At 26.6% G+C, this 26112-nt stretch overlaps 5 protein-coding genes and 1 long non-coding RNA gene across 10 annotated transcripts in view; 3 read left to right on the top strand and 3 right to left on the bottom strand.

Annotated features, from left to right (window-relative positions):
- Positions 1–57: 57 nt before the first annotated feature.
- On the top strand, positions 58–5697 carry LOC134830448 (AP-1 complex subunit sigma-2). 4 transcript variants are annotated; one of them, XM_063843941.1, is made up of 6 exons: positions 65–198; positions 258–306; positions 1235–1413; positions 1471–1579; positions 1735–1872; positions 5471–5697. In XM_063843941.1, exons 2-6 carry the CDS (start codon positions 304–306, stop codon positions 5513–5515), a joined length of 474 nt encoding a protein of 157 aa, XP_063700011.1. In that variant the 5' UTR covers positions 65–198; positions 258–303; the 3' UTR covers positions 5516–5697. The 4 variants fall into 4 exon arrangements, with proteins under 4 accessions (XP_063700013.1, XP_063700011.1, XP_063700012.1 ...); XM_063843942.1 differs by lacking the exon at positions 5471–5697 and adding an exon at positions 4458–4747; XM_063843944.1 differs by lacking the exon at positions 5471–5697 and adding an exon at positions 3965–4117.
- Positions 5698–6494: 797 nt separating this feature from the next.
- On the top strand, positions 6495–7832 carry LOC134829219 (26S proteasome non-ATPase regulatory subunit 6). The gene has a single exon (XM_063842217.1). The coding sequence runs from the start codon at positions 6607–6609 to the stop codon at positions 7774–7776; it is 1170 nt and encodes a 389-aa protein (XP_063698287.1). The 5' UTR covers positions 6495–6606; the 3' UTR covers positions 7777–7832.
- Positions 7833–7838: 6 nt separating this feature from the next.
- LOC134829220 (thioredoxin-related transmembrane protein 2 homolog) lies at positions 7839–8989 on the bottom strand. The gene has a single exon (XM_063842218.1). It carries the CDS (start codon positions 8857–8859, stop codon positions 8032–8034), a length of 828 nt encoding a protein of 275 aa, XP_063698288.1. The 5' UTR covers positions 8860–8989; the 3' UTR covers positions 7839–8031.
- A 1885-nt stretch (positions 8990–10874) lies between these two features.
- Positions 10875–12911, top strand: LOC134831179 (uncharacterized). The gene is made up of 2 exons (XM_063844840.1): positions 10875–10958; positions 11017–12911. Exon 2 carries the CDS (start codon positions 11032–11034, stop codon positions 12727–12729), a length of 1698 nt encoding a protein of 565 aa, XP_063700910.1. The 5' UTR covers positions 10875–10958; positions 11017–11031; the 3' UTR covers positions 12730–12911.
- Positions 12912–16861: 3950 nt separating this feature from the next.
- LOC134831821 (uncharacterized) lies at positions 16862–18842 on the bottom strand. Of its 2 annotated transcripts, none has more exons than XR_010162019.1 (3): positions 18536–18842; positions 17206–17397; positions 16862–17112 (listed from the first exon to the last, which is right to left on the bottom strand). It is a non-coding gene; the product is annotated as an uncharacterized LOC134831821 (long non-coding RNA). The 2 variants fall into 2 exon arrangements; XR_010162020.1 differs by lacking the exon at positions 18536–18842 and adding an exon at positions 17625–17760.
- Positions 18843–21065: 2223 nt separating this feature from the next.
- The window catches only part of LOC134829307 (uncharacterized), a 118712-nt gene continuing 113665 nt past the window's right edge, over positions 21066–26112 (bottom strand). The window contains exons 10-14 of the mRNA XM_063842337.1: positions 25396–25538; positions 25217–25339; positions 21976–22078; positions 21740–21912; positions 21066–21674 (exon numbers count right to left, since the gene is read on the bottom strand). Of these exons, the coding sequence (XP_063698407.1) occupies positions 21363–21674; positions 21740–21912; positions 21976–22078; positions 25217–25339; positions 25396–25538 (854 nt within the window). The 3' untranslated portion in view covers positions 21066–21362. The remainder of the gene's footprint in view (positions 21675–21739; positions 21913–21975; positions 22079–25216; positions 25340–25395; positions 25539–26112) is intronic.

Raw genomic sequence — 26112 nt, 5'->3', positions numbered from 1 at the left:
CAAATACTTTTTGAATAAAATTCCGAGTCACAATTCAAAAACTTTAACATTGACATCTCAAAAAATCGGATTTCTACGTGGAGAATTAAAAATTTCGAAGAAAAACAAATAAAAATTCCATGATTTAAAGACAATTTTAGTGCAAAAAGACATTTTGTGATTGTGCAGGAAGTGAAAAACTTCCAAAAAGTGATAAAAGTAGGTGGATTTTAGTAGTTTTAATAGTATTTAGTAGTTAATAAAATATTTTCCCGTAGAAACAGGCTGACGGAACTGATTAATTCAGTGAATTAGGAATCGAAAATGGTAAGCAAAGTCTCGAGATTTTGCTTTTCCTTCTTTGTTTTTCGATATTTGTGACTAATTGATCGATTTGGAGCTGATTTTAATGAGATTTATGGGATTTACTAACTTTTGAATCGATTTTCGACACTTTTTTGCTAACAAATATTTACTTTGGATGAGTGTTTGGTTCAGGAATTTATCGAAAAATTGATTTTTTGTGGATTTTTGTTGAGTTTACTTGAATTTTTGTTATTTTTCTTCAAGTTTTTGAAATTTTTGCTTTTTTGAGCTGGAAATTTATTAGAAAAGTTTAAATTTGTTGATTTTTAACAATTAAATTTAAAAATTTGCTTCAATTTACATGAAAAATCATAGAAAATTAACAAAAATATGGTTCAGGTCGATTATTTTGATCACTAAAGTCACTAATTTAAAGCACTTTAACACTTTTTGAGTGGTTTTGAGCTTCAAATGAACAGTATTAATTTTTACTGATTTAAAGCACATAAAAAATCACTAAAATTGAAAATTTAACTTTATCTATAAATGATTTTCATCAATTTTAATTTTTTTTTCCACCTTTTTCATAAATTTTTTCAATGTTTTTCATGAATTTTTGTTAAAATTTTCAATTTAATCCTCAAAATTTTCTCAAAAATATCAAATTTTGTAATTTTTTAGTATGAAACATCAAAAAATCAGCTTCATTGCACATCATAAGTTCATAAATTGACTAAAAAAATGTTAACTTTTGTCACTCAAGCTAATAGTTATAAACACATTAACAATTTTTAATACTCAAAAAGCATCAAATCTAATTTTTTTAATACAATTTTCAATACACATCACAAAAAATTCACTAAAACATAAAATTTCACTTCATTTCTCACAAGTTTTTATGAATTTTCAAACCAAAAATCTAATTTTTTCCATTTTTTGTCCATTTCAGATGCAATTTATGTTATTATTCAGCCGTCAAGGCAAATTAAGGCTCCAAAAATGGTACGTCGCACATCAAGACAAGGTCAAGAAAAAGATCACCCGTGAACTTATCACAACAATTCTCACGAGAAAGCCCAAAATGTGCTCATTTCTCGAATGGAAAGACTTGAAAGTTGTCTATAAAAGGTTCGTTTTCGTATTTTTTTGAAAAAAAACTTAAATTAATTATTTTTTTTATCACAGATATGCAAGTTTATACTTTTGCTGTGCAATCGAGCAAAATGACAACGAATTGCTCACACTGGAAATAATTCACAGATACGTCGAATTATTAGATAAATATTTCGGAAGTGTAAGTTTTTTTTAATTTTTCTTAAAAAAATTATTTTTAATTAATTAAAAAATTTTTTAATGAATGTTTTTAAATTTTTAATTAATTTTTTTTTTTATTATTTTTTAAAATTTTTAATTTATTATTAATTATTTTTATTATTTTTTTCTTATCAGGTGTGTGAATTGGACATAATTTTCAACTTTGAAAAAGCCTATTTCATCCTCGATGAACTCCTAATCGGCGGCGAACTGCAAGAAACGTCAAAGAAAAATGTGCTCAAGGCCATTGCGGCACAAGACGTCTTACAAGAGGTTTGTTCAGATTCCGATACATATGATATCTAATTAATTTAAATGATACAAAAAAAAATGTTTGCTGAACTAATTAATATTTTGTTATAAACGAATGGTGTTCTTGGTGTGGTTTTTTTGCTAGTATCATTTTTCATTAATTATTATGTTCAATTCTGTAACTTTTTTCGTACTGTTTTTCGTTTCCTTTTTATTACTACTCGTAATTTTAAGCCTTAAATTAATTTATTGTATTATGGTTGCAACTTGCTTGAAATTTTTAAATTTAATGTCATGTCTCTTGTTTCCTGGGTACATTTTTAAACTTAATTCATAAGAAAAAAAAATTAATTTAATTAATTATTATTAATATTAATGCCTGCTTGCCTTATACAAAAAAAAAAAATTAAAATCAAAAATTACTTTAAAAAAATTTAATTAAGTTAAAATGCCAGAAATATTGCCAGAAAATTGCTTTTATCAGAAAAAATTAATTAATATGTGCTGTGCATTTAAAAAAAATAAGCATTTTTGTCAAAAAACGCATGAATTAGCACTTAAAAAGGCTTGCCAATTAAAATTCTCTTTTGAAAGAGATTAAAAAAAATCGAATTTTTAGCTAACATAACACAAAAATCTTATTTAATGCAGGACTTAAATGAATTGCTGAACTGACAAACAGTCCGTAAAGAACAACTAAATTCGAAAACTGGTTTGTTGCAATAATTTTCACAAAAAATAACAAAAAAAAAGTATTTTTGAAAAGTTATTGATGTTGTACTTTGTTTAATTTATTAATTATTATACTATTTAAATTATTTTTATTAGGTATATATGCTAAAAATATTTATTTATTTAAAAAAAATTGTCGTAGGCATGTTGTAACAAACGAAAAAAAAAAGTTTTTCATTCAGTATTAAAGTCGAATAACAATCAGTAGAGAAATTAGTCAAAAAATGCCAAACATTCCAAATAAATACTTCGAACTAGCTTTAAAAGGTAGATCGATGTGCTTTTAATGCCTCGTAGATTTAAAAAAAATATTCCAAAAATAATTATGGTCTTCATGTCAGTTGTCAAATTTTTAATAAAAAGAAGAAAAATTAATTTTTAATGAATATTTAAACATAAATAGGATTAAAAAATTTCACGACATTGTAAAATTAAAAAAAAATATTGTGTCGTTTAAGGGGTAGAAAAAATAATTCATGACAGATTTTTAACTTCAATATTAATATACGAGATCGTTTTTATTTTTTATTTAATTTAAAATTATTTTTAATATTTTTATTTAAAAAAAAAAAATATACATACATATTTTATTTAAAAACATATTTTTTTTATTTAATATTAATAATTTAAAAATACATTTTGAAAAAGTTTTTTATTTTGAAAAATTAAATTAAATTTATTGAAATTGTTAAATTAAATTTTTTATTAATTTTTTAATTTAATTTTTATTAATTTTTTTGGAAAAAAAATCATAACATATTTATTTTTATTTTAAATAATTTAAAAACTATTTTTTAAATGTTTTTTAAACAATTTTATTTATTGAAAAATAAAATAAAATTTATTTAAATTATTAAATTAATTTAAAAAAAATATAATTAATTTTTATTTTAAAATTTTTTTATTAAAAAAATTAATTTTAAAGTTTTATTTAAAAAAATTAAATTATTAAAAATTAAAATTATTTTCATTAAAAAAATTTTTACTAAAAATTTTTATTAAAAAAATTTTAAAAATTAAAAAAAATATTTCTCAATATTAATATTGAAGTAAAAAAAATTAAATCTCCATTTTTTATCAAACACAAATCACCCACATATCTTATAAGTTACACGTTTGTTTTTGTCACACATTTATTTTATTTTTTTAAATATTTATCGCTTTCACACTATTTGTTAATTTTTACTCCACAATGTCCGTCCAGTACAACAAATGTTTTGAATCAGCTGTAAATATGTTTGACCTTTTGTACATTTGACTATTTACCACAGTGATTCAGTCCAAACCATTCACCGAGAGTATGTTGCTTTAAAGTGCTAAAAAAATAAATTATTATTTTTAATAAATTTTTAAATTTTTTTGATTTTTCAACTTTTTATAGGAATATCCGGAAGATATATTGTAGTCACAAAAAATAACAAAATTTAAGATTTTTTTGGTTTTTAAAAATAAATATGGTTGGATATTTTGTGAGTAAAACGGACAAAAGTGGAAAAAATGAAGGAAATTTTTTGTAATTTTTTCACAAAAAATAAGATAAAATCGTCCATCAAAAATAAATTTAAAAATTATAAAAAATAAATTTATAAAATATTTATAATAATAATAATATTTAAGTATTTTTTTTTAAATTAAGTATTTAATTAAATTGATACATTTTTTTGGTTGCTTGTGGATTTTTTATCATTAATTTTTTAATTCAGTGTATGGTACAAGAAAACACTTTTTTTCTAAAATGTTTTATAATTAATTAATTATTTTTCATATAAAATTTGGTTATTTTTAATAATATAATGTGTTAATTTTTAAACATTATTAAAAAAAATATATAATGTTATTTATCATTAATTCCCTTATATATTACACACACATAGGATGAAGCAGTTGAAGGCGCACTTAAAGATATTGGACTTTTATAAAATCAAAATTATGCACAATAGAGATTTTTATAGCGACAAACAAACAAAACACTTCTTCATACACATTCTAACAAATGTAACCCAAAAAATGTCTTAAAAATAAGTGAAAAATATGTAAAATTTAGGATGATAAATTGTTACGTACTTCGATCAAATTTAACAAAAAATCGACCAAAAAACTGTTTTTAAGAATTTATTTAGAGTCATAGATGATAAAAAGTAGAAGACTAACATGGTGACTATATATAATTCCTGAAAAATAATAATATATATTTTAAACTATAGATTTTATTATAATTAATATATAATAGTTAGTTTGTAGAATGTAATAAAACTTAAAATTAATAAAAAAAAAATAGAAAAGTAATAAAATAATGAATGAAAAAAATGGTACTTGTTAGTATATATTTTTAAAAATGTTTTAAAATGTTACAAAATTATATTTGTTAAGTGTTGAGGTTGGTGTATTTTTATCGAAAATTCACAAAAAAATTAAAAATATCAGATTAGATGTTGAATTGAACAAAATTTATAGGAAAAAAAATATTATTTGTGGATATAGTGTTTTTTTATAAAAAAAAATATATTTAAAAAAATATATATGATGATAAAAAAATAAATGTATGGAATCCAAACAAGGTATGTAAAAGTTTGTAACAAACTTTTGTTCCTAAATATTTTAAAATGAAAAAAAATCCTGCACCTGTCTTTACCACCTGTTTGCTATTTTCCGTTGTTTCCACGTAACATTTGCTCCTAAAATTATTTCAATTAAAAAAAATAATTATTATTAATTAAAAATATTAAATTATTAAAAATAATATGCATGAAAAAAAGGTGAATCCTTGTTTTGATTCTGTAGCAAACTTAACCTTAATATTAATTTTTTTTTTTGAATTATTTTGTAGAATGAATAAAAATTAAAAAATTTTTTTTTTGATAAATATATTTTTCGTGATTTTTTATAGGATGAGACTCCGCAAGGATTTTTTGAAGATCATGGACTTGGATAAGGAACGAGTGGAAGCCATTTTAGTATTTTTTGAGATGCGTTTAATTAACCATTCTAGTATTAATGGAGTTTGTGTAACAAACGTTGAGCTTAAATTACCATTATCAATTATTACATCAAACAATTATTAAAATAAAAATATGAATCTCATCACATAGAATTTGAATAAAAAATAAAAAAAATAATAAAATGATATTTTCAATAAATAATAAATTTTGTGTTTTAATTTAAAATATAAAAATAAATAATTTTTATTTATATTTTTAAATAAAATTAATTTTAAATTAATTAATAAGTATTATTGAAAATTAATTAATTATTGAAAATTATTAAATAGTTAAATTAAAAAATTAAAAAAAAAAATTTTTTATTTATTTTTAATTTTTTTAATTATTAAATTTAAATTTAATTAAAATTATTCATAAAATATTAATTAATTTAAAATTAATTTTATAAAATCAAAAATTAATAATAAAAATTATTCACTTCGATCAATATATTATTCAATAATTTTTTCTTAATAATTTTCATGATTTTTTAAATAAATTTAATTTAAATAAATAAATAAAAATTAATTTGAAAAAAAAAATTAAAAAATTTCACAGTTTTATATATTTTATTATAATTATTATTAAATTATTTATTTACCTAATTAATTTTTAATTATTTTAATTCATTAATAATTTAAATAAATTTAATAAATTACATTTTAAATAATTAAAAATATTTAAATAATATTTCATAAATTTTCTTTAATTATTTAATTCCATGATTTAAAAAAAATATATTTAAAAATATTGAAATATTAAAATTTATTTTTTTTTTAATTTTCAAAATTTTTTTAAATTTATACCTATTAATTAAAATTAAAAAATTAAATAATTAACTGAATTTCAAAAAAAAAAATTAAATTATTTATTTTTAAACATTTTCATTCGTCTCAAACTTGAATCAACAAAGGCAATTCGCCGACGATTTGACGTCTGTCATTTAAAGTTGATATTTCGCCAAGTCATTTTTGCTTCACAACAACATTAAAAATCGTCTTTTCCCTACGTTTCTCACTAAAAAACCGCAACAAAACCTACAAAGATGCCTGTGGAAGACATGACGGAGCAAGGCTTAGCCAAAAATCCCAATCTCGAATTGGCACAACTGAAATTCCTGCTCACTTTGCCGGAGTACAATGACTCGCAGGAAATTAAGGCGAAGCTGAACAAAGCAATTGAACAAGATTCCATGGCGCCGTGGTACGAAGAGTTGTGCGCCGAGTTCCATTGGCCCGTAAATCGGGACTTTTTGGCAAAAATGAAGCGCGAAAACGAAAAACAACTCGCCGAGCTTGACGCTGCCATCGAAGATGCGGAAAAAAATTTGGGCGAAATGGAAGTGCGCGAGACAAATTTGAAGAAAGCCGAGTATTTGTCGCGCATTGGCGACAAAAATGGGGCAATTAAGCAATTCAAAGTGACTTATGAGAAAACTGTGTCGCTCGGGCATCGTTTGGACATCATTTTTCACAACATTCGCATCGGGCTTTTTTACTTGGATCACGATTTGATAACGAGAAACATCGACAAAGCCAAGACTTTGATCGAGGAAGGCGGTGATTGGGACCGTCGCAACCGCCTAAAAGTCTATCAAGGCGTTTATTCGTTCGCCATTCGTGATTTTAAGGCAGCAACGAATTTCTTCCTCGACACCGTCAGCACTTTTACGAGTTACGAGCTCATGGATTACCAAACTTTTGTGCGTTACACGGTTTATGTGGCGATGATTAGTCTCCCGCGCAAGGAAATTCGCACAAAAGTCGTAAAAGGCGCCGAAATCCAAGAAGTTTTGCATGCCCTGCCCGACGTCAAGCAATACCTCATGTCCTTGTTTGAGTGTCATTACGGCGAATTCTTCAAAAATCTCACGATAGTCGAGCAATTTTTGCGTCAGGATTACCTCATCAACCCGCATTATCGCTATTACGTCCGTGAAATGCGAATTTTGGCGTACGGACAACTTTTGGAGAGCTACAGATCACTCACCCTGAGCTACATGGCAGAAGCGTTTGGGGTCACGATCGACTACGTTGACGCCGAATTGTCGAAATTTATCGCCGCCGGACGTTTACATGCGAAAATCGATCGTGTCGGAGGCATTGTCGAGACAAATCGACCCGATAACAAGAACTGGCAGTATCAAGCGACCATCAAACAAGGCGACATTTTGCTAAATCGCATCCAGAAGCTCAGTCGAGTCATCAATATTTAGATTTTTTGTTTGCTTTTTCACTAATTTTTCGCTGTAAAATGAAATAAATGATAAAATTCTCGTAAAAAAAAATTTTTTTTGGTACCTATTCGTGTATTTCGCTAAAATATCGATAAAATTCTACAAATCTAATAATGAAAAATGACTTAATTGAGTAAAATGCAATCGAAAAAACTCAAAATTTCGCAAAAATAAAGCAAACAAAAGATAACAATCCGTGATAAATGCAATATTTATCGACACTCGTGAATTTTTTTAATCGTCTTTCTTCGTTTCAAGCGATTTTTTCGTCTTTATCGGGTTCTCCTTGGCTTCTTTGTACAAATTATTGAGATCAAAAGCAGCTCTGATGTTGTCATGTGAAAAGAAAAATTTCTGCAACTTTCCTTTGTGGTCCGCCATGGGTCTCCGTTCGACTTCTTTGCCATTTTTGAACAAAATTAACGTCGGCAGTTGCTTGCTCAACGAACTATCCGACACATGATGCTTCTTGCCGACATCCGGGAACCTTCCAATATCAACTTTTCCGAATTTCAGGTTCTCCAAGCAGTATTCCGACGATAATTCCGCAAAAATTGGGGCAAAATTGACGCAAGCTGGATTCCAAGCGGTGTAGAAGCAAACGAGCCATGTCACACGTTTATCGCCATTCAGCTCGTCAGCGAGCCCATTTTCCGTTCGGAAGTACGTGACTTTCTCCGGACCACTGTAAGTTGGCTCCGGCAAGAGAAGCCCAACTAACACGATTAAAATCCCGTAAGCGACGCCGAGACGAAAATCGTGATACGACCAAAGAATCAAATTCGCCACTTTTGTGTAGATGAACGACGAGGTCAAGTAGGTGATCATTGTGGTGCTGCCAGCTTTGCGGGTGCGAATCATGATGACGATTATGAGGAAAAATAAAATTTCCGTTTCGCGGGATCCGAGTTCGCAGATGTCCGTGTCGTGCGGGAACAGAGGCACCGTGTAGTTGCACACAATTGGGCATCGTTTTGCAATCAAAAAGGTCAGGCTGAGGATTATGTTGACCCAATAATAGGGTTTTAGCAGGAGAATGAGGTCTTTCTTGAATGAGCTCATGGCGACAGTGGCAATTTGTGCAAGAGTACGACGCGTACTCGAAAATTCACGCAAGATATTAGACAGGAAATTGCAATTAATTAACACCTCCGTTCAAAAGTCTTTTGTAATTCACTTAATATTTTCTTGAATGGCCCATGGCGTAATGTAAAAGTTGATTAGGGTGACCAGATGTTTTTAGAAGAAATCAGGGGTTTTTGAAAATTTTTTTTTCAGTTTCAATTTTTTAGCAGTTTTGAGTTATAAAATGATTAAAAATGATAAATTAGAGCCCTCTGACAATTTTTTATCCATTTGGAGCAAGATTTGACAAAAATGGCTTTGACACAGTTTTTGACATAGTTTTTTTGATTTAGTTTTGCTCTTGATTTAGTTTTCAAAACAAAACTATGTCAAAGGAAAAATTTTTTTTCAGTTTCAATTTTTTGGCAGTTTTGAGTTGCAAAATGATTAAAAATGATAAATTAGAGCCCTCTGACAAATTTCTATCCATTTGGAGCAAGATTTGACAAAAATAGCTGTGACACAGTTTTTGACACAGTTTTTTTGCTCTTGATTTAGTTTTTAAAACAAAACTATGTCAAAGGAAATTTTTTTTTCAGTTTCAATTTTTTAGCAGTTTTGAGTTATAAAATGATTAAAAATGATAAATTAGAGCATTCTGACAAATTTTTATCCATTTGGAGCAAGATTTGACAAAAATAGCTTTGACACAGTTTTTGACACAGTTTTTTTTGCTCTTGATTTAGTTTTTAAAACAAAACTATGTCAAAGGAAATTTTTTTTTCAGTTTCAATTTTTTGGCAGTTTTGAGTCATAAAATGATTAAAAATGATAAATTAGAGCCCTCTGACAAATTTTTATCCATTTGGAGCAAGATTTGACAAAAATAGCTTTGACACAGTTTTTGACACAGTTTTTTTTGCTCTTGATTTAGTTTTTAAAACAAAACTATGTCAAAGGAAATTTTTTTTTCAGTTTCAATTTTTTGGCAGTTTTGAGTTGCAAAATGATTAAAAATGATAAATTAGAGCCCTCTGACAAATTTTTATCCATTTGGAGCAAGATTTGACAAAAATGGATTTGACAAAGTTTTTGACACAGTTTTTGACATAGTTTTGCTCTTGATTTAGTTTTCAAATCAAAACTATGTCAAAGAAATTTTTTTTTCAGTTTCAATTTTTTGGCAGTTTTGAGTTGCAAAATGATTAAAAATGATAAATTTTTATCCATTTGGAGCAAGATTTGACAAAAATAGCTTTGACACAGTTTTTGACACAGTTTTTTTGCTCTTGATTTAGTTTTCAAAACAAAACTATGCTCTTGAACAAAACTATGTCAAAGAACTTTTTTTTTGGAGCAAGATTTGAGTTTCAATTTTTTGATTTTTTTTTCAGCAAGGCAGTTTTTTGGCAGTTTTGAGTTGTCAAAATGTTTAAAAATGATAAATTAAAGCCCTCTGACAAATTTTTATCCATTTGGAGCAAGATTTGTCAAAAATAGCTTTGACACAGTTTTTGACACAGTTTTTTTTGCTCTTGATTTAGTTTTTAAAACAAAACTATGTCAAAGAAAAAATTTTTTTTCAGTTTCAATTTTTTGGCAGTTTTGAGTTACACAATGATTAAAAATGATAAATTAGAGCCCTCTGACAAATTTTTATCCATTTGGAGCAAGATTTGACAAAAATGGCTTTGACACAGTTTTTGATTTAGTTTTTTTCTTGATTTAGTTTTCAAAACAAAACTATGTCAAAGGAATTTTTTTTTCAGTTTCAAAAATTTTGTAAATTATTTTCATCAGTTTTAAGTTTCGAAAAAACAAAACTATGTCTTCCAAAAGTTCATTTCAATTGATATATTGACCAAATATGGCCTATAAAATTAGTAAAAACTTGTTAAAAATGATGAGTTTTTTAAGAAATTTTTATTTCGTAACTAGTTGAAATTGAAAATCTGGTCACCCTACTTTTCAAACGATAAAAATTTCGTATTGGGACATAAAATAAATCACAACAAAAACAAAGCGCGTTTTTCAATTCAGAGCTTCAAAAAAGATTTTTCGAGATGTTTTTCCAAATAAATTAAAAATTTCCTCAGGTAAATTAAACTTTTAGTAATTTAAAATCAAAATATAACTTTTTTCTCATATTTTTAGTTAAAAACGAAAAAAATGTCGGAGAAAGTTTGTATCCTTTGTCAACGACCTCCAACCGATTTCGAGGAATTTCTCGAACAAAAAGGACACGGTTTCCATTATCTGTGCCTTCTGTTGTCGCCGGCTTTGTATCAGCGCGACGAAAATGAAGACAACGGCTTGTACGGGTTCGTGCTAAAAGACATCCTCAAAGAGGAACGACGAATTTCGAAACAAAGATGTCGATTTTGCCACAATAAACTTCACGCAAATTTGTCGTGTTCCGTGGCGAAATGCACTCGTTCGTTCCATGTGGACTGCGGAATTCAACGAGGATGTCAATACCAAATGACGGGAAATTTCTTGACTTTTTGTCACGAGCACCGAAAATTCGAAAAACCAGAAGTTAAACACGATCCTGACGACATTTGTGCCATTTGTATGCTTGAACTTGGCGATTACGACTACAACCAATCAATTTACGCGGATTGCTGCAAACCCAGTTGGTACCATCGCGAGTGTCTCGTGAAGACGGCAGATCGTGCGGGATTCTTTTTCCGCTGTCCGCTGTGCAAAAATGAAGAAAACTTCAAGAATCAAGTGCAGCAACAGGGAATTTTTGTGATGGAACGCGATGCGGCATGGGAACGTGAACCGGGAGCGTTTGCGGATCAACGAGAGACACCGAGTACGTGCAATGCGGAAGTCTGTGAGTGCCCGGAAGGTCGTTCTTGCGACATAGAAGAGTCAGATTGGGAGTTGCTCTTGTGCGAAACGTGCGCCGGCGAAGCAATTCATGTAAAATGCCACAATGACGACAGATTTTTGTGCCAAACTTGTGCCGGGGCAGTTCGATTAGACGAAATTCCAAGTTCTCCTGAAGTCGTCGAGGGTATTAGAGAGAGACAAAGACTTGTGAATGGCACTTGGATAGACATTCCCGACGAAATTCCGCCTTCTTTTTCACCAAACGTGCAATTAGGAACAAAATTACAAAAAGAAAGATGCGAACCAGTGAATCGGAAATTCATTGACAATGCAGAACCCACGGATAAAGGATATGCTTTTGCTACTTACGTCCTCAGAAGCGTATTTTTGGACAATAATTTCACGGAATTCGCATCAAAGGAGAGAAAGAGATACACAAGAAATATTTTTGTACCGAAAAATATTTCTTCGAGCCAAAAATCACATTCCGACAGTGAAGAATCTCCCGTCAGTGACACCGAAATTGCTGAAATTCAATCAAAACAGCAGGAAAATTCTCCAATATCGATAATTAAGACAGAAAACATGACTTGTGATTCTCAAAAATCAATTTGTGAACCAGAAAAATCGCCTTCTGAAGACATAAACGGAAATAAAAGAGAATTCCGACACATCGAAAAGGAAGATTTTCAACCAAAAGCTCGAATTTCACGCATCACTGATGATGTCAAAGACAAGAAAACCGAAATTTCTCAAAATTTGATAGATTTAACTGTTGAAAATCTTCCTGGTACTGCTTTGAATGAAGCAAAAAGCACGGAAAATGCAGTTTTGAATTCCTCCAACAGCTTTAACAAACGAAAATTGTCTGAGGAGAACAATGCGCAAATGCATCCGCAGAAAAAACATCGAAATTCCCTCACAAATCATCGTCCATTAGTGCCGTTTTCGAACAAAGGATCGCCTCAAGCTAAAATTAAGCAAATGACAATCAACTCGTTCTTCAAAAAAAGTCCTAAAAGTTAGTTTATTACAGAAAAATTTCATTAAAATATAAATTTCATGTAAAATGAGTACTTAAAGTTGATAAGGAAAATGTTAAGGAAATAAAAAAAATATTGAGCAAAACAAATTAGCAAAACGAAAAAAAAAAAAATATTTTTCTTGAAGGAGAAAAAAAAAACAAAAAAAAGGCTTAGGCTTAAAAAATTACGAAAAATGTCAAAAATATGTACTTTTTTAATTTAATTTTTCCCTAAATTTTTTCGACAAAATAAATAATTAATAATAATTAATATGAAAATTAATAATTTTTTTTTTCGAAAAATAAATTTTTTAAATCTAAATTTATTGAACAAAAATATATCGATATTTTTTTAAACAGGCAATATTAAAATAGTTTAAAAAATAATAAAAAAAATCTGAAATAATTTAAATTATTAAATTAATAATTATTTTAATAAATTTTAATTTTTGAAACAAAAGTTATGTAAATAAATATTTTGAGCGCGAAAAAAAATTTTCAAATTTCACAAAAATTCATGAAAAATTAAAAAAAAATCAGAGAAAATTAAGACACTTTTTTAGTGTAGGTAATTTTATTGTTTGCTCCAAAAGAAATTCTTTAAAATATTAAATTAAAAAAAAAACATGCAAAAATTTTTCTTTTTGTATTTTAAAAATTTTTTAAAATTATGCTAAAAATTAAACAGATTTAAAAAAAAAATATTATAATACTTTCAAGTTTATGTATTTTTTTTTTCTTGAATTAAAACGTTTTTACTTTATTTTTATGAATTTAAATTAAGATTTGTCTATTTAAAATAAAAATCCGAAATCTTCCAGTAAAAAAATTAAAAATAAATTTAATAAAAAATTACCATAAAAATTTTGAAGCCGTCAATTTATTTTTTTAATAATTTTTTTTTTTTTTTTATTTATTTTTAAGAAATTTAAAAAAATTATGTCACTACAATTTCGTGAGTCACACTCCAGTTCGAGATCGGGTTGCGACAATTGCGAAGCAAATTTCATTAACTTGTCACGTAAAACGTGGTCCGATTTCGTACTTTTTGGGTTTCCGGTCGTAAAATGTTTAGCGCCTTGTTGATCATTACGTATCGAAAAGCCATAAACAATTTTACGACTTTTTAATGACTTCCCTTAAAAATAATCAAATTTTTTTTTTTAATTTTTATATTTATACATTTAATTTTTATTATTTATAAAATTTTATTTATTTGAAAATTAAAAAATAATATCAAACTCCTCCAAAATCCTGTCGATATTTGATCATCGGATTGGAAAGTTGCAACGACTCACTGACCTCAATAACTTCATTCGTGTCATGAATATCCCCGATCACGATCCACTTTTGTCCTTTATTAATATTTTTCAGGATACTCAGTTGTTTGTAACTATTGTACCCGATAATTTCCTCTTTTCTAAAAAAAAAAAAAAAAATTTCAAAAAATTCCGACAAAAAAAAATCAACTTACTGATTCACAAAATTCCTGGCATCGTTTATCACAATGGAAAAAAGTCGGTTATTCCGAAGTTGATCATTCACAAAGTCCCGGAAAAACCCATTTGTGAAGTACATTGCCGGCGTTGCATACAAAAACTGAATCAATCCGTCGGTAAAACGCATCCTTACGTCGTCCGTATCGTGCTCCGCCGTGTACGTTTGGACCAACAAGCCCATGGAACGAAAGTGCGCCAACTCAATGCTGCAGGTAGATAAATTCGGTGTGAAAACGAGGGTTTGTCCTTTGGCAAGCAGCGTTGGAACAACAAAAGCTTCCAGTTTGTAGCCGATGTTGTTGATATCGGAGACAACAAAGAATTGGTCACGCTTTGTCATTGCAGCCCTTGGTTTTTTGTTTTACGTAAAAGACAAAAATTATTTATTACGTAGTAAAACTTAGTTCCAAAAATGGACAAAAACACTTTAAACGAAGGAAAGAATGTGACTGAGAGGAGAAAAAATAAAAAAAAAATAACGAAAGATAAACATAGTTTATGATAACAGGTCAACGTAACCTGAATTGCGAGTTTTTTTTAATACGAAACATGTGTAAGGAACGGGTTCGCTGTTTACTGTTTTTGTAGTAAAAATCTTCCGTTTTTTTTTGTTTTTAAAAATATTCAGTTGTATAGAAAACTTTGGTGCAGGTTGACTTAAATAAATTCCCCTAAATATAAAAAAATTCTTTAACTTAAATTGAAAAAGAAGTATCTTGTGAAGAAAAAAAATAAAAGAAATTAAATAAAAATTCTTGATCATAAATAAAATGAAAAACATAAAAAAAATAATAAAAAAGTTTTTTTTATATATTCTAACAATTTATACACCTGTTTTTTATCATATTATAAAAAGAAATAAAAAAAGTTTATGTGTAAGAGGTTAAATTTAAAATAAATATCAATTGTTATTATCTATTGTACTTATACAAGTTCTATTATGTATATTATACATATAAGGTTAGGTAAAAATATTTTTTTAACTTTTTAGGGCCATAAATTATGTCGTTGATATTCTCGGAAATTCTAAAAAATTATTTTCTCTTATTTTTTTTTCAAAATGGTTGACATTTTTTAAGATCAGGTAGATTTTTAAATGTTATTTATCTATGTAGGGGAAGATGGGGTAATTTCAAACATGGGGCACCTTCAAACACCTCTATTATCTCTATTTTTCTGTTCAAAAATCTAAATATGACAAAATAATGTCATTTTTAGTCCAATGAAGCTCCCGAAAACAAATTTTGAAACATTTTTTTAAATTTTAGAGAAAATTAGAAAAAATTGTTTTTTTAGCGTTTTTAGTAAATTTTTGACTGTTTACTAAATTGTTCCAGAAAAAATAATTGTGACTTGGAATCATAAGTATGGACCCTTGTATACTTATTCCATGTAGAGGTTTTGAATTAAGTTGAAGGGACCAATATGTACTTAAAACCGAAATGAGGCACATTCAAACATTCATAAATTTTTGCGAATTTCGCAAATTTTTCATACAAATTACATGAAAAATTAAAATTTTTTCAATGAACTTGAGGTCCGTTTGATGGCCAAAAAAAGTTCATATGGATAAAAGTTAGGTATTTGACTGAAGTTTTCAAAAATATAAAAAAAATGATTTTTTTGTGTCCTATATAGGTAGAGCCATTTTAAGTAACTGTCTGAAACTTTAGGTTTCCATTTACTACGGGTCCTATAGTATATATGCAATAGGAATAAAATTCAATAACAATTTTTTTAACGAAATAACTTAAATTCTGCCTCTCAAATTCATTTGTTTTTTTTTTGTAGTATATAAGGCTGAGTTACAAAAAAGTTTGGGTTTTCTTATTTTATTAATTGCATACATTTTGGAGTTGATTGAAACTTTCGACAAGTAGAACGAAGCAACGGGTCCTTAAGTTTAATTTAATGTCTTAATTTTGAAAATTTCAGAAACCTTTCGAAAAGTTTCAATAAATTTAATTAAAATTTCGAAAACTCAATAACTCAAGTTTCTTTAGAGCTTATGCCAAGGAAGAATTTAAAATACCTCACATTCTAAACCCTCAAGGTAACTAGAGGACCGTAACCTTTGTTCAGTAAATACAGAGAGTGAGTTATTTGCTTTTTAACTACGTATTATCCTGTCTAGACATTCAAACCAAAATTCTACTATAAGGTTATAATCTGTCTGAAATTTTCTATTTATACCTCATGGTAAAATACATTTAATAAGCTTTCCTAATCTTTCCTATCTATCTATCTATCTATCTATCTATCTATCTATCTATCTATCTATTTAGCTTTAGAGAAACTATTCATATGATCTTTGCAAGATGGCGGACATTTTTCAAAAATCAGGTATTTTATTTGAAATCCGATTTCGTTCTGGTTTCTTACCTTTTTCAATAAATCTTCTAAACAATCAGTACAATCTTATATTAATAGGATTCAGAATTCAGAATTAAATAAACAACAATTTTCTATCCTCAATAGCCAAAAACAATGTTCTTACCTATTTGGTATATTTTTTTGACTTACTTTTTGACTGACTTAATTCCTATTCGCCCCTTTTCATTTTTTTGAAATTTACCTAAATATTCTAAATTAATTGGAAAGATTTTTCTAGAACAACATTTTATACATATTTATTTTCTACATTTAACAATAAAAGCGTCTTTTTGCAGTCTTATACTAACTTTAAGGTTATATCACATGTATACAGTGGGTGGGTATTCTCTATTTCCATTTCAAATTATTTCCCAGTTATTTCTTAACTTTACTTTCGATAACACGACGGAAAGTTGTATTGATGACTTCTTTCGTCGTTCTGTTTCCTTTTGAGAACATAACAGCAAGCTGTTTTTGCTTGCAAAATTCATTGATGGATTTTATGACGCTTTTCTGAAAAAGTTAATTGATCATTTGAGGTTATGTTTGACTTAGTGAATGATCTTTTGGGGAAGAAAATTTAAAAATGAACAAGTAAAAACTTACCTTTATGATCGAAGGTTCCTGGACTATTGTATAAAAGTCCGAAAACTCAATCCGGATTCCTTTGTTGCTTTTATATTCAACTTTCCTTGGGTATATCCAGACCTTTTTTTCAATTTCTTTAACTGATTTGTACCTGATGATCTTAACTTTTATTTTTGGGATCTCGGGTTTTTTGAAGATCTGTTGTGTCATCTAGAAGAAAAATTTAAATTATTGTATTTTAAAGAATTCTTATAAAATTTTTACTTTTTAATATTCAAGATCAATTAGTAAAATCTTCTTTGAAATCAAATCAATATTTAATTATTTCTCTAAACCGAAGCCTCTTATATACTACTTTCTTGTTGATTTTTTAAAATATTTTGTAATCATGGAGGAGTTTTCAAAGATTGCTAAGATCAAAAAAAAAATTGTCATACCGTTTAGAAATTTGAAAAAGACCGAATATACTCAAAAACTTTTTTATTCAAAAGCGCATTAAAATATATTATTTCATTGATTAAAAAAGAGATAAGAAAAATTATTTCAAGGAAAAAAAATAAGACGACCGTCTCACACGACATTCGAATACAGAATAAATCGAAAATGCATTCGAGACTTACTTTTATAGTCGTCTTTACTCACGTACGAGTAAGAAAGAAGTTGGAGGGGAAGTATGTATATGAAACATTGAGTTACCGTAGATCGCGTTATTTTACACCAAGAAAATGTTTCTTTAAAATATTTTTTTAATAATAATTCGAAAGTGAAGTAATAAAGATTAATTAAATAAAAAATTAAGAAACGATTAATTTTTTTTAATATTTTATAAAAGGGATTTTTTTTAAATTTAAAAAAATTCGTTCACGTGTCTTATTTAAATTTTTCTAATTTTTTTTTTTTATATTTTATAAGAGGGATTTTTTTTTATAAATACTGATTTTTAATATTAAATTTTATTTACTTATTTTTTTTAAACTTTAAAAAAAAATTCGTTCACGTGTCTTATTGAATTTTTTTTATCTAAATTTTTTTATCTAATTTTTTTTTAAAAATATTTTATAAAGTGGTCTTTTCATGGATTTCCATTAAAAAAAGTACCAAAAAAATATCTTAATATAATTTTTATTTTTTTCCTAAATTGGAGAGAAAAATGAAAAAAAAATGAAAAATTAATAATTTTCTATTCAACTTCATTTTTTTTACAATTTTCTAAAAAAAACTTTTTCAGGTTTTTATTTTCTAAATTCTTTTTATTTTTTTTCTCACTAATTTTCAAAAATATTTCTCAATATTCTTTTTGTTAAATATTTTCTTAAACATAATTTTAACACAAAATAAAATAACTAACCTTGTTAAAATTTTAATTCACAATTTTTCACTCAATATTTATTTGTATCAATATTATTCCCAACAATTTTTTTTTTCAACTTTCACTTGAGATCAAAATTTTATTTTTTCCTTTTTCTTTTAGAACGCACGTCTGTTCTCTTGAACATTCAAGTACCGAATGATGTAAATTCAAAGAAATGTCCTCGTATTTATCTCTATGTAGCATATAATGCGTGCGTTTGTATTAATTGTTCGGCAATTTCAATAGTATATAAGTTGGAGGAGTGGCTTGTATTGCTATTTGATGCATTCCGAAAATTTAAATTTAAACGAAATCATCGGCTTTCTTCGTACTTTTGTCAAGGTGTTTATTAAAAATATTTTGTGTGTCTTGGAACACGTTGATTCATGTAATCAAAAGAATGTTTGATGTCAAATGGGTTAATTCGGGTTAATTGGAAGTAATTTACAATTAATTGTTTGTAAATTTGATTATTTTATAATTTTTATTAAAAATATTTTTCTTCAGTTGTTCAAAGTAAATTCTTAAACAGTTAAATGAAAATTGAGCTTATCACTTCAATGGACATTTGATAATTATAGCATGTGGCAATTTGCACTTCACCAAATTTAAAAATTAAACTTTCGGAAATTTTTCAGGAAAAAAAAATCCGATGAGATTTCGATTAAAAATTTCCTCACTAAACGTATTATTTATTATCTTGTTTTTTTTTTTTGAATATTTATTTTGTTTCAGACACGGAAAAAAGAGGTTTTGACTGCGTGAATTCTTTTAACATACTGACACACTGTCATAAAAGGTAAATATTTTTACGTCGCGATACATTGTTGCAAAGATACATACATTGAACCAAGAGTGCAACATGTGCTGCATTTTTATATAATAAAAGCGTTGTTCAGTCATGACGTTAAATTTTGGCTAAATTTTTAATCTTTTTTTTTTGTATTAATCAAAATAAATTTGAACTTTTAATTTTCTTTCAAATTTAAGAGAATTAAAATTTTTTTTTTGTCCGGCAGATTTATTTAAATTTTTTTAATTACATTTTTAGATATAAAGCAGTTGCATTTTTTTAATTTTATCATGATGTGAATGAATTTCGCCTTGCCAAAATTCAGCTGCAAAACATGTTGGACAATTTTTTTTTTAATTTGCATTGATGCAACATAAAGTTTTTTGCTGCGTAATTCATTAACATGATTATAATTTTCAGAAAGTGCTTGTTTTTTATTAATTGAGCATGCACCAATGATAAGGTCAATACTTTGATGTCAAAATTTAATAAAATTACTGGCTCTTCGTGGTTACGTTGTATGTAAAAAAAAAATCGCCGGTGGTTTTGTTGCGTTTTTGCTAGGTCGCCATGCGCATTAAATTGCATTAACGGTAAAATTATTTTTGGTTGTTGTCAAGTGATGCAAAAATTATGATGAATTAAATAATTTGATACCAGAACCTTTTGTCGCGAACTCAATAACTTTGAAAAACGAACGTTCATAATATTTTTTGCTGACTCAAGAGCAAAAATTTAGTTCCTATGAAGCCACGTTGCAAAATTTTATTAAAATTCATTTGAAATATTAAAAAAATATGTTTTAGTTTCGTCAAAGGAATTTATTTTTGCATGCGTCGCAATTTATTAGATTTTTTTTTTGATTTGTCTGTAGCTCGTGGCATTTTATATCAACAAATATTCATATTTAATTGAACAAAATTTAATGAAAAAACTTTTAGCAACCTCCTCTATAAAAAATTTATTATTATTTGTTTTTTTTTTGAACGTTAGTTTCAAATTTTATTTGATGAAAGTGTCGATGTAAACAAAAATAAAATCGTTAAAAAGTGTCATATTACTGCTTATTTAAATTAAAAAGTATTTTTAACATGAAAACGACATCAAAGGAAATAAATATTTTTTTTTTTGAATTTTAAATACTCGATTTATATCGATATGTGCACAGTTGGATCAAATAATATTTTTTTAAGGCCCCGTGGTTTTGAAAATAAGGCCCATGGAGATTTTTTGCAAACTATAAAATTTTTAAAAAATTAAAAATTTTGAAAAATGTCGATGTCAATATTCCAGGCCCTTAAAAATATTTAATTAAAAATTAAAAATTATAAAATAAATTATATAAACTCAGAAATTAATAATTTTAAAAATAAAAAAAAAATTAATTTAAAATTTAAAAAAACAATAAATATCTTAAAATTTTTGTTAATTAAGGAAATTCATTAAATTAAATCAAAGAAATTGACAATTTTTTTTTTTAAATTTTAGCAAAAAGTAAATTACCTTTCATAAAAAAAAATTCACATTAAAATAAAAACTCTTTTATTTTTCTTAGCAATATTAACGCCAAATAACTTTATTTATTTTATTTTTATGCTTAGTTTTAATTTTATTTATTTTATTTCATTTTTAAATTATTTATTTTTAGCTTAGGATTCACAATAATGTTCCATGCAATTTTTTAAAAACTACTTTTTTCATGGTAAAATATTTTATTTTTTATTGTTTGATCAAAAAATCGTGTGTTTTGCATTTTTTTATTAAAAATTTTATTTATGTCAGCTTAAATTATTATTTTTTTTATTTGGCAAATATTTTTTTTTGTTCTAATTATGATTCTTTGTTTATTTTATTTTTTAATGTCATGTTTGCTAATTCTTTTTTTTTCGTTACTTACTAAATAATCGAACAAATATATATTTTATTTATAAATTATTATTTTATTTTTTTATGTTTTTTTTATTAACTATTTAATTTAATTATAAACGATACAAATAAGAATATTTTATTTATTTATTTTTTGACACTTAATTACTGTATGAGTGGTGAGTTTTGCGAGTCGCTAAAGTCCACGGTGTAGTACATTTCGCTATCCAAGTTAATTGGCGGCAAGGGGCGACTTATTCTGTCACTGCCGAACGTGCTGCCGTTGCTGTAGCGCAAATTGTTGGTGCAATAACTGTTCTCCGGGTCATTTTGCACACCTTTGCCGCTGAGCCAGTGTCGATCGGTGCCTGCGGAGACATTTTTCGGCGTGCCCGAGCATCGCATGAAAACCGGAATCAAGTGTTGCGGACTGAAATGACGGTACGTTTGATGGACTTTGCAATGACAAGCCGTTACCTGCGACAAATGAATGAAAAATTTAGGTTACTCGGATGAGTAATTAAGCAAAAAAGGACACTTACAACAACAGCAACAATGCAAATAGCAGCTGTTAGGGTACCAATAGCGACATACACGCTATGTACTTCGAATGATTCCTCCGCATAATCCGGGTTTTCCAAGCCGATGTGGGCATTGGGCGTCAAATCCGACAAAAGCTCGTTCGTATTGAGGACTTGGTCAATAACAAAAGTGTCTGTTAAAAATAATTTCAATTAAAAAATGTCAAAAATAAATAAAAAAAAGGGCAAAAAATCACCTTCACACATTTTTCCAGTAAATCCAGGACGACAAGCGCAATAAAACGATTCCTCCGTTGTCCAGCATGTTCCTCCATTGGCACAAGGGTTGACGTTGCATAGCTATGCGAAACGAAAAAAAAAGACGAAATTATTGCATGTTTGTGTTATTTTAAATATAGGATGAGTTTTGGAGCGCAAACAAACATCTGCCTGGCTGATAACGAACGTTTTTACATTAAAAGAGCGAAATTTCGCTTTGGAGTGTAAATATAAATAGAAAAGGATTTGAGTGTACGTCATTGATTTTACATCAGTCAAATTGGATGAATTGTTCGGTGTTTCCGGTGTGTGATTCAAATCAATCAGAATATTTATTATAGCGATTTTATGCTGTTTTTTTTAAATTTCAGCAAATGCCTATTGTTGAATGTTATTTTCGTGATTTTATTGGTAATCATTACAACGAGGTGAAAAGTTTCCTTAAAATTTATATTTTTTCGGTATTTATAATTTCAATAAATTTTACAAAAAGAAAAATAAATAAAAAAAAAAAAAAATATTTTAACAAATTTTACCTATATATTTTTTTTTTTCCAAAAAAAATTTCCAAAAATTAAAAAATATTTTTTGTAATTAATAACAAATTTTTAGAATTTCGAAAACAGAAAAATTAAATAATTTTAATTAAAAATTATTTGAAAATTAATTTAATTATTTAAATTAATTAAATAAAATAAATAAATTTAAATAAATAAAAAAATAATTAATTCAACGAATTAAAATTTAATTTAATTAATTTAAAATTTAATAAAAAAAAATAAATTATTTTATAATATTATTTTCAATTAATTAATTAAATTATAAAATAATTATTTCATATATATTTTTACATTCGGAAAATTTTTTAAATCAAAATAATTTAATTTAAAATATTTTTTTAAAATTAATTTATTATTTTATTAATTTTTTTTTTACTTCAAATTATTTTCTCTGATAATTCTCGTAAATTTTCTTCTCATCGGTTAATGGAAACTTGCACAAAACACTTTTAATATTAACTCTATCTGGATAAATGATTGTGCTAATATTTTATTTTCTCTTCGGGGCAATATCCAAACAAACTCTGAGTAGCAAAATGTAAAAAAAAACTGTTCAAGTACTTTTGCGAATTGGATTGATTCTAGTGGAATTTTTCATTTCATTTTTCATCATGTTGAAACATTTTTATCGAAGTTAAAATATTTGAAATAAAATATATCTTTTTAAGGCGAATTTACATGTTGAGCTTTCACAGTTTGACATTTTTTTTTGTTCGGCGCCGGAATAAAGGTTTATTTTATTTTTTTTTTGTAAGGCAAAAAGAAAAATATGTTTCAAGTTAATTTTTTTTAATTTCAAGGACGAAGAGATAAAAATGAGCCCTTTTTGGTTTTTTACATTGCTTTTTGGTTTTTTTTCATCATAAATTTCTTTAAAAATGTGAAATTTAGGTAGTTAGTTAAATATTAATATTAAAAAAATTAAACATTTTGAAAACATGTGAAATATTTTTATTTTCTGGTCTTGCCTTAGCAATAAATTTTTTTAAATGATTTACAAATGTTTAAAAAGGATATCTCCCTCAAATAACTAAACATTTTCTAAACTAAATATTTCGAAGGAAAAAAATGCTTTTAATTTTTTTTGTTCAAAAACGTGAGAAAAAAAGTATTAAAAAATCATTTTTTTAAATTTCTCATTTTTTTTGTTAAGTTTGGCTATATATTTTGAAAAACCTTAAAATTTATTTTTTTTAATATTTAATTTTCAAAATGTAAAAAATATGTTAGTTGAATATTAATATGAAAAAAAATTAAATAATGTGAAACATTTTTATTTTCTGCTCGTTGCCTGGCAATAAAAAAATTTAATGATCTCCAAATGTTTAAAAAGGAGATCTCCTAAGAGTTTATGTGACTCACTGATCATTTTATATCGAACACGTGACATAAATATTTATAAACATTAAACAGACTCCATATTTGAATTATTTAAAAAATTAGAATTTCAAAAGAACAACGGATATTAAGTAATATTTTTTCTTCTTTCAAAAATAGTTTTGTCCCAGGCGGGATTACAAAAAATTCATAACCATTATGAATCATAAAAGAACCAATTCATGTACAAATATGCGTTCATATCGTTCATGAACGTTCATAACGTTCATAAATGGTAATAATTGATTCATAATAATAATTGTTCATAATTTGTTCAAATTTGTTCATAATTTTTCTAAACAAATTATGTTATGAAGAATGGATTTTAAAAAATTTTGTTTTTATGAAAAATTTTAAAATATAATTAATATTTTGTCGAAAACATGTTTCAAGTGAAATAAAAAATTATTTTTCAAAATTTAGATAGATTTGGATGAATTTTGAATTTTCAATTGTGGAAATCATTAGTCGTTTTCTGAAAAATTTTAAAAGCAAACTGCCCTACAATTGAAAGTTTTTTGAGATATTTTTTAAAAATTACATGAAAAATTTCATAAAAATGTTAAGCATTTTTAGTTTATTTTCAAAAAATTAATCTTTATTTATTTTAGCGAATATTAAAATTTTAGAATTTTAACAACTCTTAATTTAAAATTATATGCTTAATGTAATTTTATATTAAAATTTTCTAAATTAGATTTAGAAATTCGAGCAACTCCCAACAATAAATTTTAAATATTTGATCATACGGGAGCAAGTATTCCAAAAATTAAAAAAAAATTATGTAACTCATTGATCATTTTATAAAAGTTCTGAACACGTGATATTTTAAATATTTATTTTACAACATTAAACATTTTCACATTGATTTTATGAATTTATGTTCAAAAAACACGTACAAATATATAGCGTTCATAATGCGTTCATAATCAAATTTCGGTTATTCAAAAGAAACAACGGAAACGTAATATCGCCTGGGTTTTGTCTTATCTTTTTTTTTTAATTTTTTTTATCCTTCTTTCACTTTTTCTTATTTTTCTTTTGTTCGAATTTTTGATTTGTTTGGTTAAAAAAAATAAATATTACTCAATAAACAAAACTAAGGTCATAAAAATTTATCTCTTTCAAGAATTTACATTTTTGTCCTGTAGAACAATTTTTTGTAATTTTTTTTTTCACACATTTAAAACGTTGGCAACCTCATCTAAGACAATATTTATTTTTTTGTGCATTTAATTTTTTTTTTTGTTTTTAAAGGACGTCAAAAAATCTTTTCACTCACCGTTCGTGGTACTTGATTGCAATCCGGTCCATTTCGTCCTCCGGGACATTCGCAACTAAAATCGTCGCCATGATCGATGCAACGATGACCATCCGGGCAGGGATCATTCGCACAAAAATCAACCTAAAAATGTCATTTTTTCAACAAAAGAACAAAAAAAAAAATGAAAAAATTCATACCTTTACGTGACACCGTTTTCCCGTGTATCCGGCTGTGCATTTGCACGAAAAACCACTAATATGATCGATACACTGACCGCCATTCAAACAAGGATTCGACTCGCATTCGTTGTACTCGTAGTTGCAAAGTTCACCGGCAAAACCTGCGGACACGAAAAAAAAATTAGACAAAAGGTTTTACAAATGGAAGGTGTTCTAGTTATTTTTTTTTTGTATTTCTCGTTCGTTGCGAAACAAGAGATGCACTGAAATAACATCACATTCGTGTATTTTTTGTTTTTTTTGCCACAACAATTGTATTTTTCAAATTCACTGCATGAAAATAATGAAGAATGACGCCAACAGCCAGGTATTGTTGCGGCAATGGAAAAATAGAGCCTACTAATAACAGGAGTTTTTTTTGTCGTATTTTGTGTAAAATTATCTGTAGGCGTTGGGATGATGGTTGGCGAAACATAAAATATATAAATACGAGAAATGTGTCAAACGAGCGAGACATAGAAAAAAAGACCTTTTGTTTGACAAAATACCATGTTTTAAATATTCAATGGCAATTAACAATAATATGCATTGTTCAATAGGAGTCATTTATTTGAATGGATCAGATTTTCTATGCAAGAATTTTTTTTTGAAAGGCGAGACTTTCTTTTGCCAGATGGCGTGTAATGAGATTTTGGCTCATTATGCAATTTTAACAAAAATAAATATTTTAAGCGC

The sequence above is a fragment of the Culicoides brevitarsis genome, chromosome 2 (assembly GCF_036172545.1).
Source record: "Culicoides brevitarsis isolate CSIRO-B50_1 chromosome 2, AGI_CSIRO_Cbre_v1, whole genome shotgun sequence".
Taxonomy (NCBI): domain Eukaryota; kingdom Metazoa; phylum Arthropoda; class Insecta; order Diptera; family Ceratopogonidae; genus Culicoides; species Culicoides brevitarsis.
The sequence above is the reverse complement of the archived record's forward strand: the minus strand, read 5'-3'. Positions and strand labels throughout refer to the sequence as shown.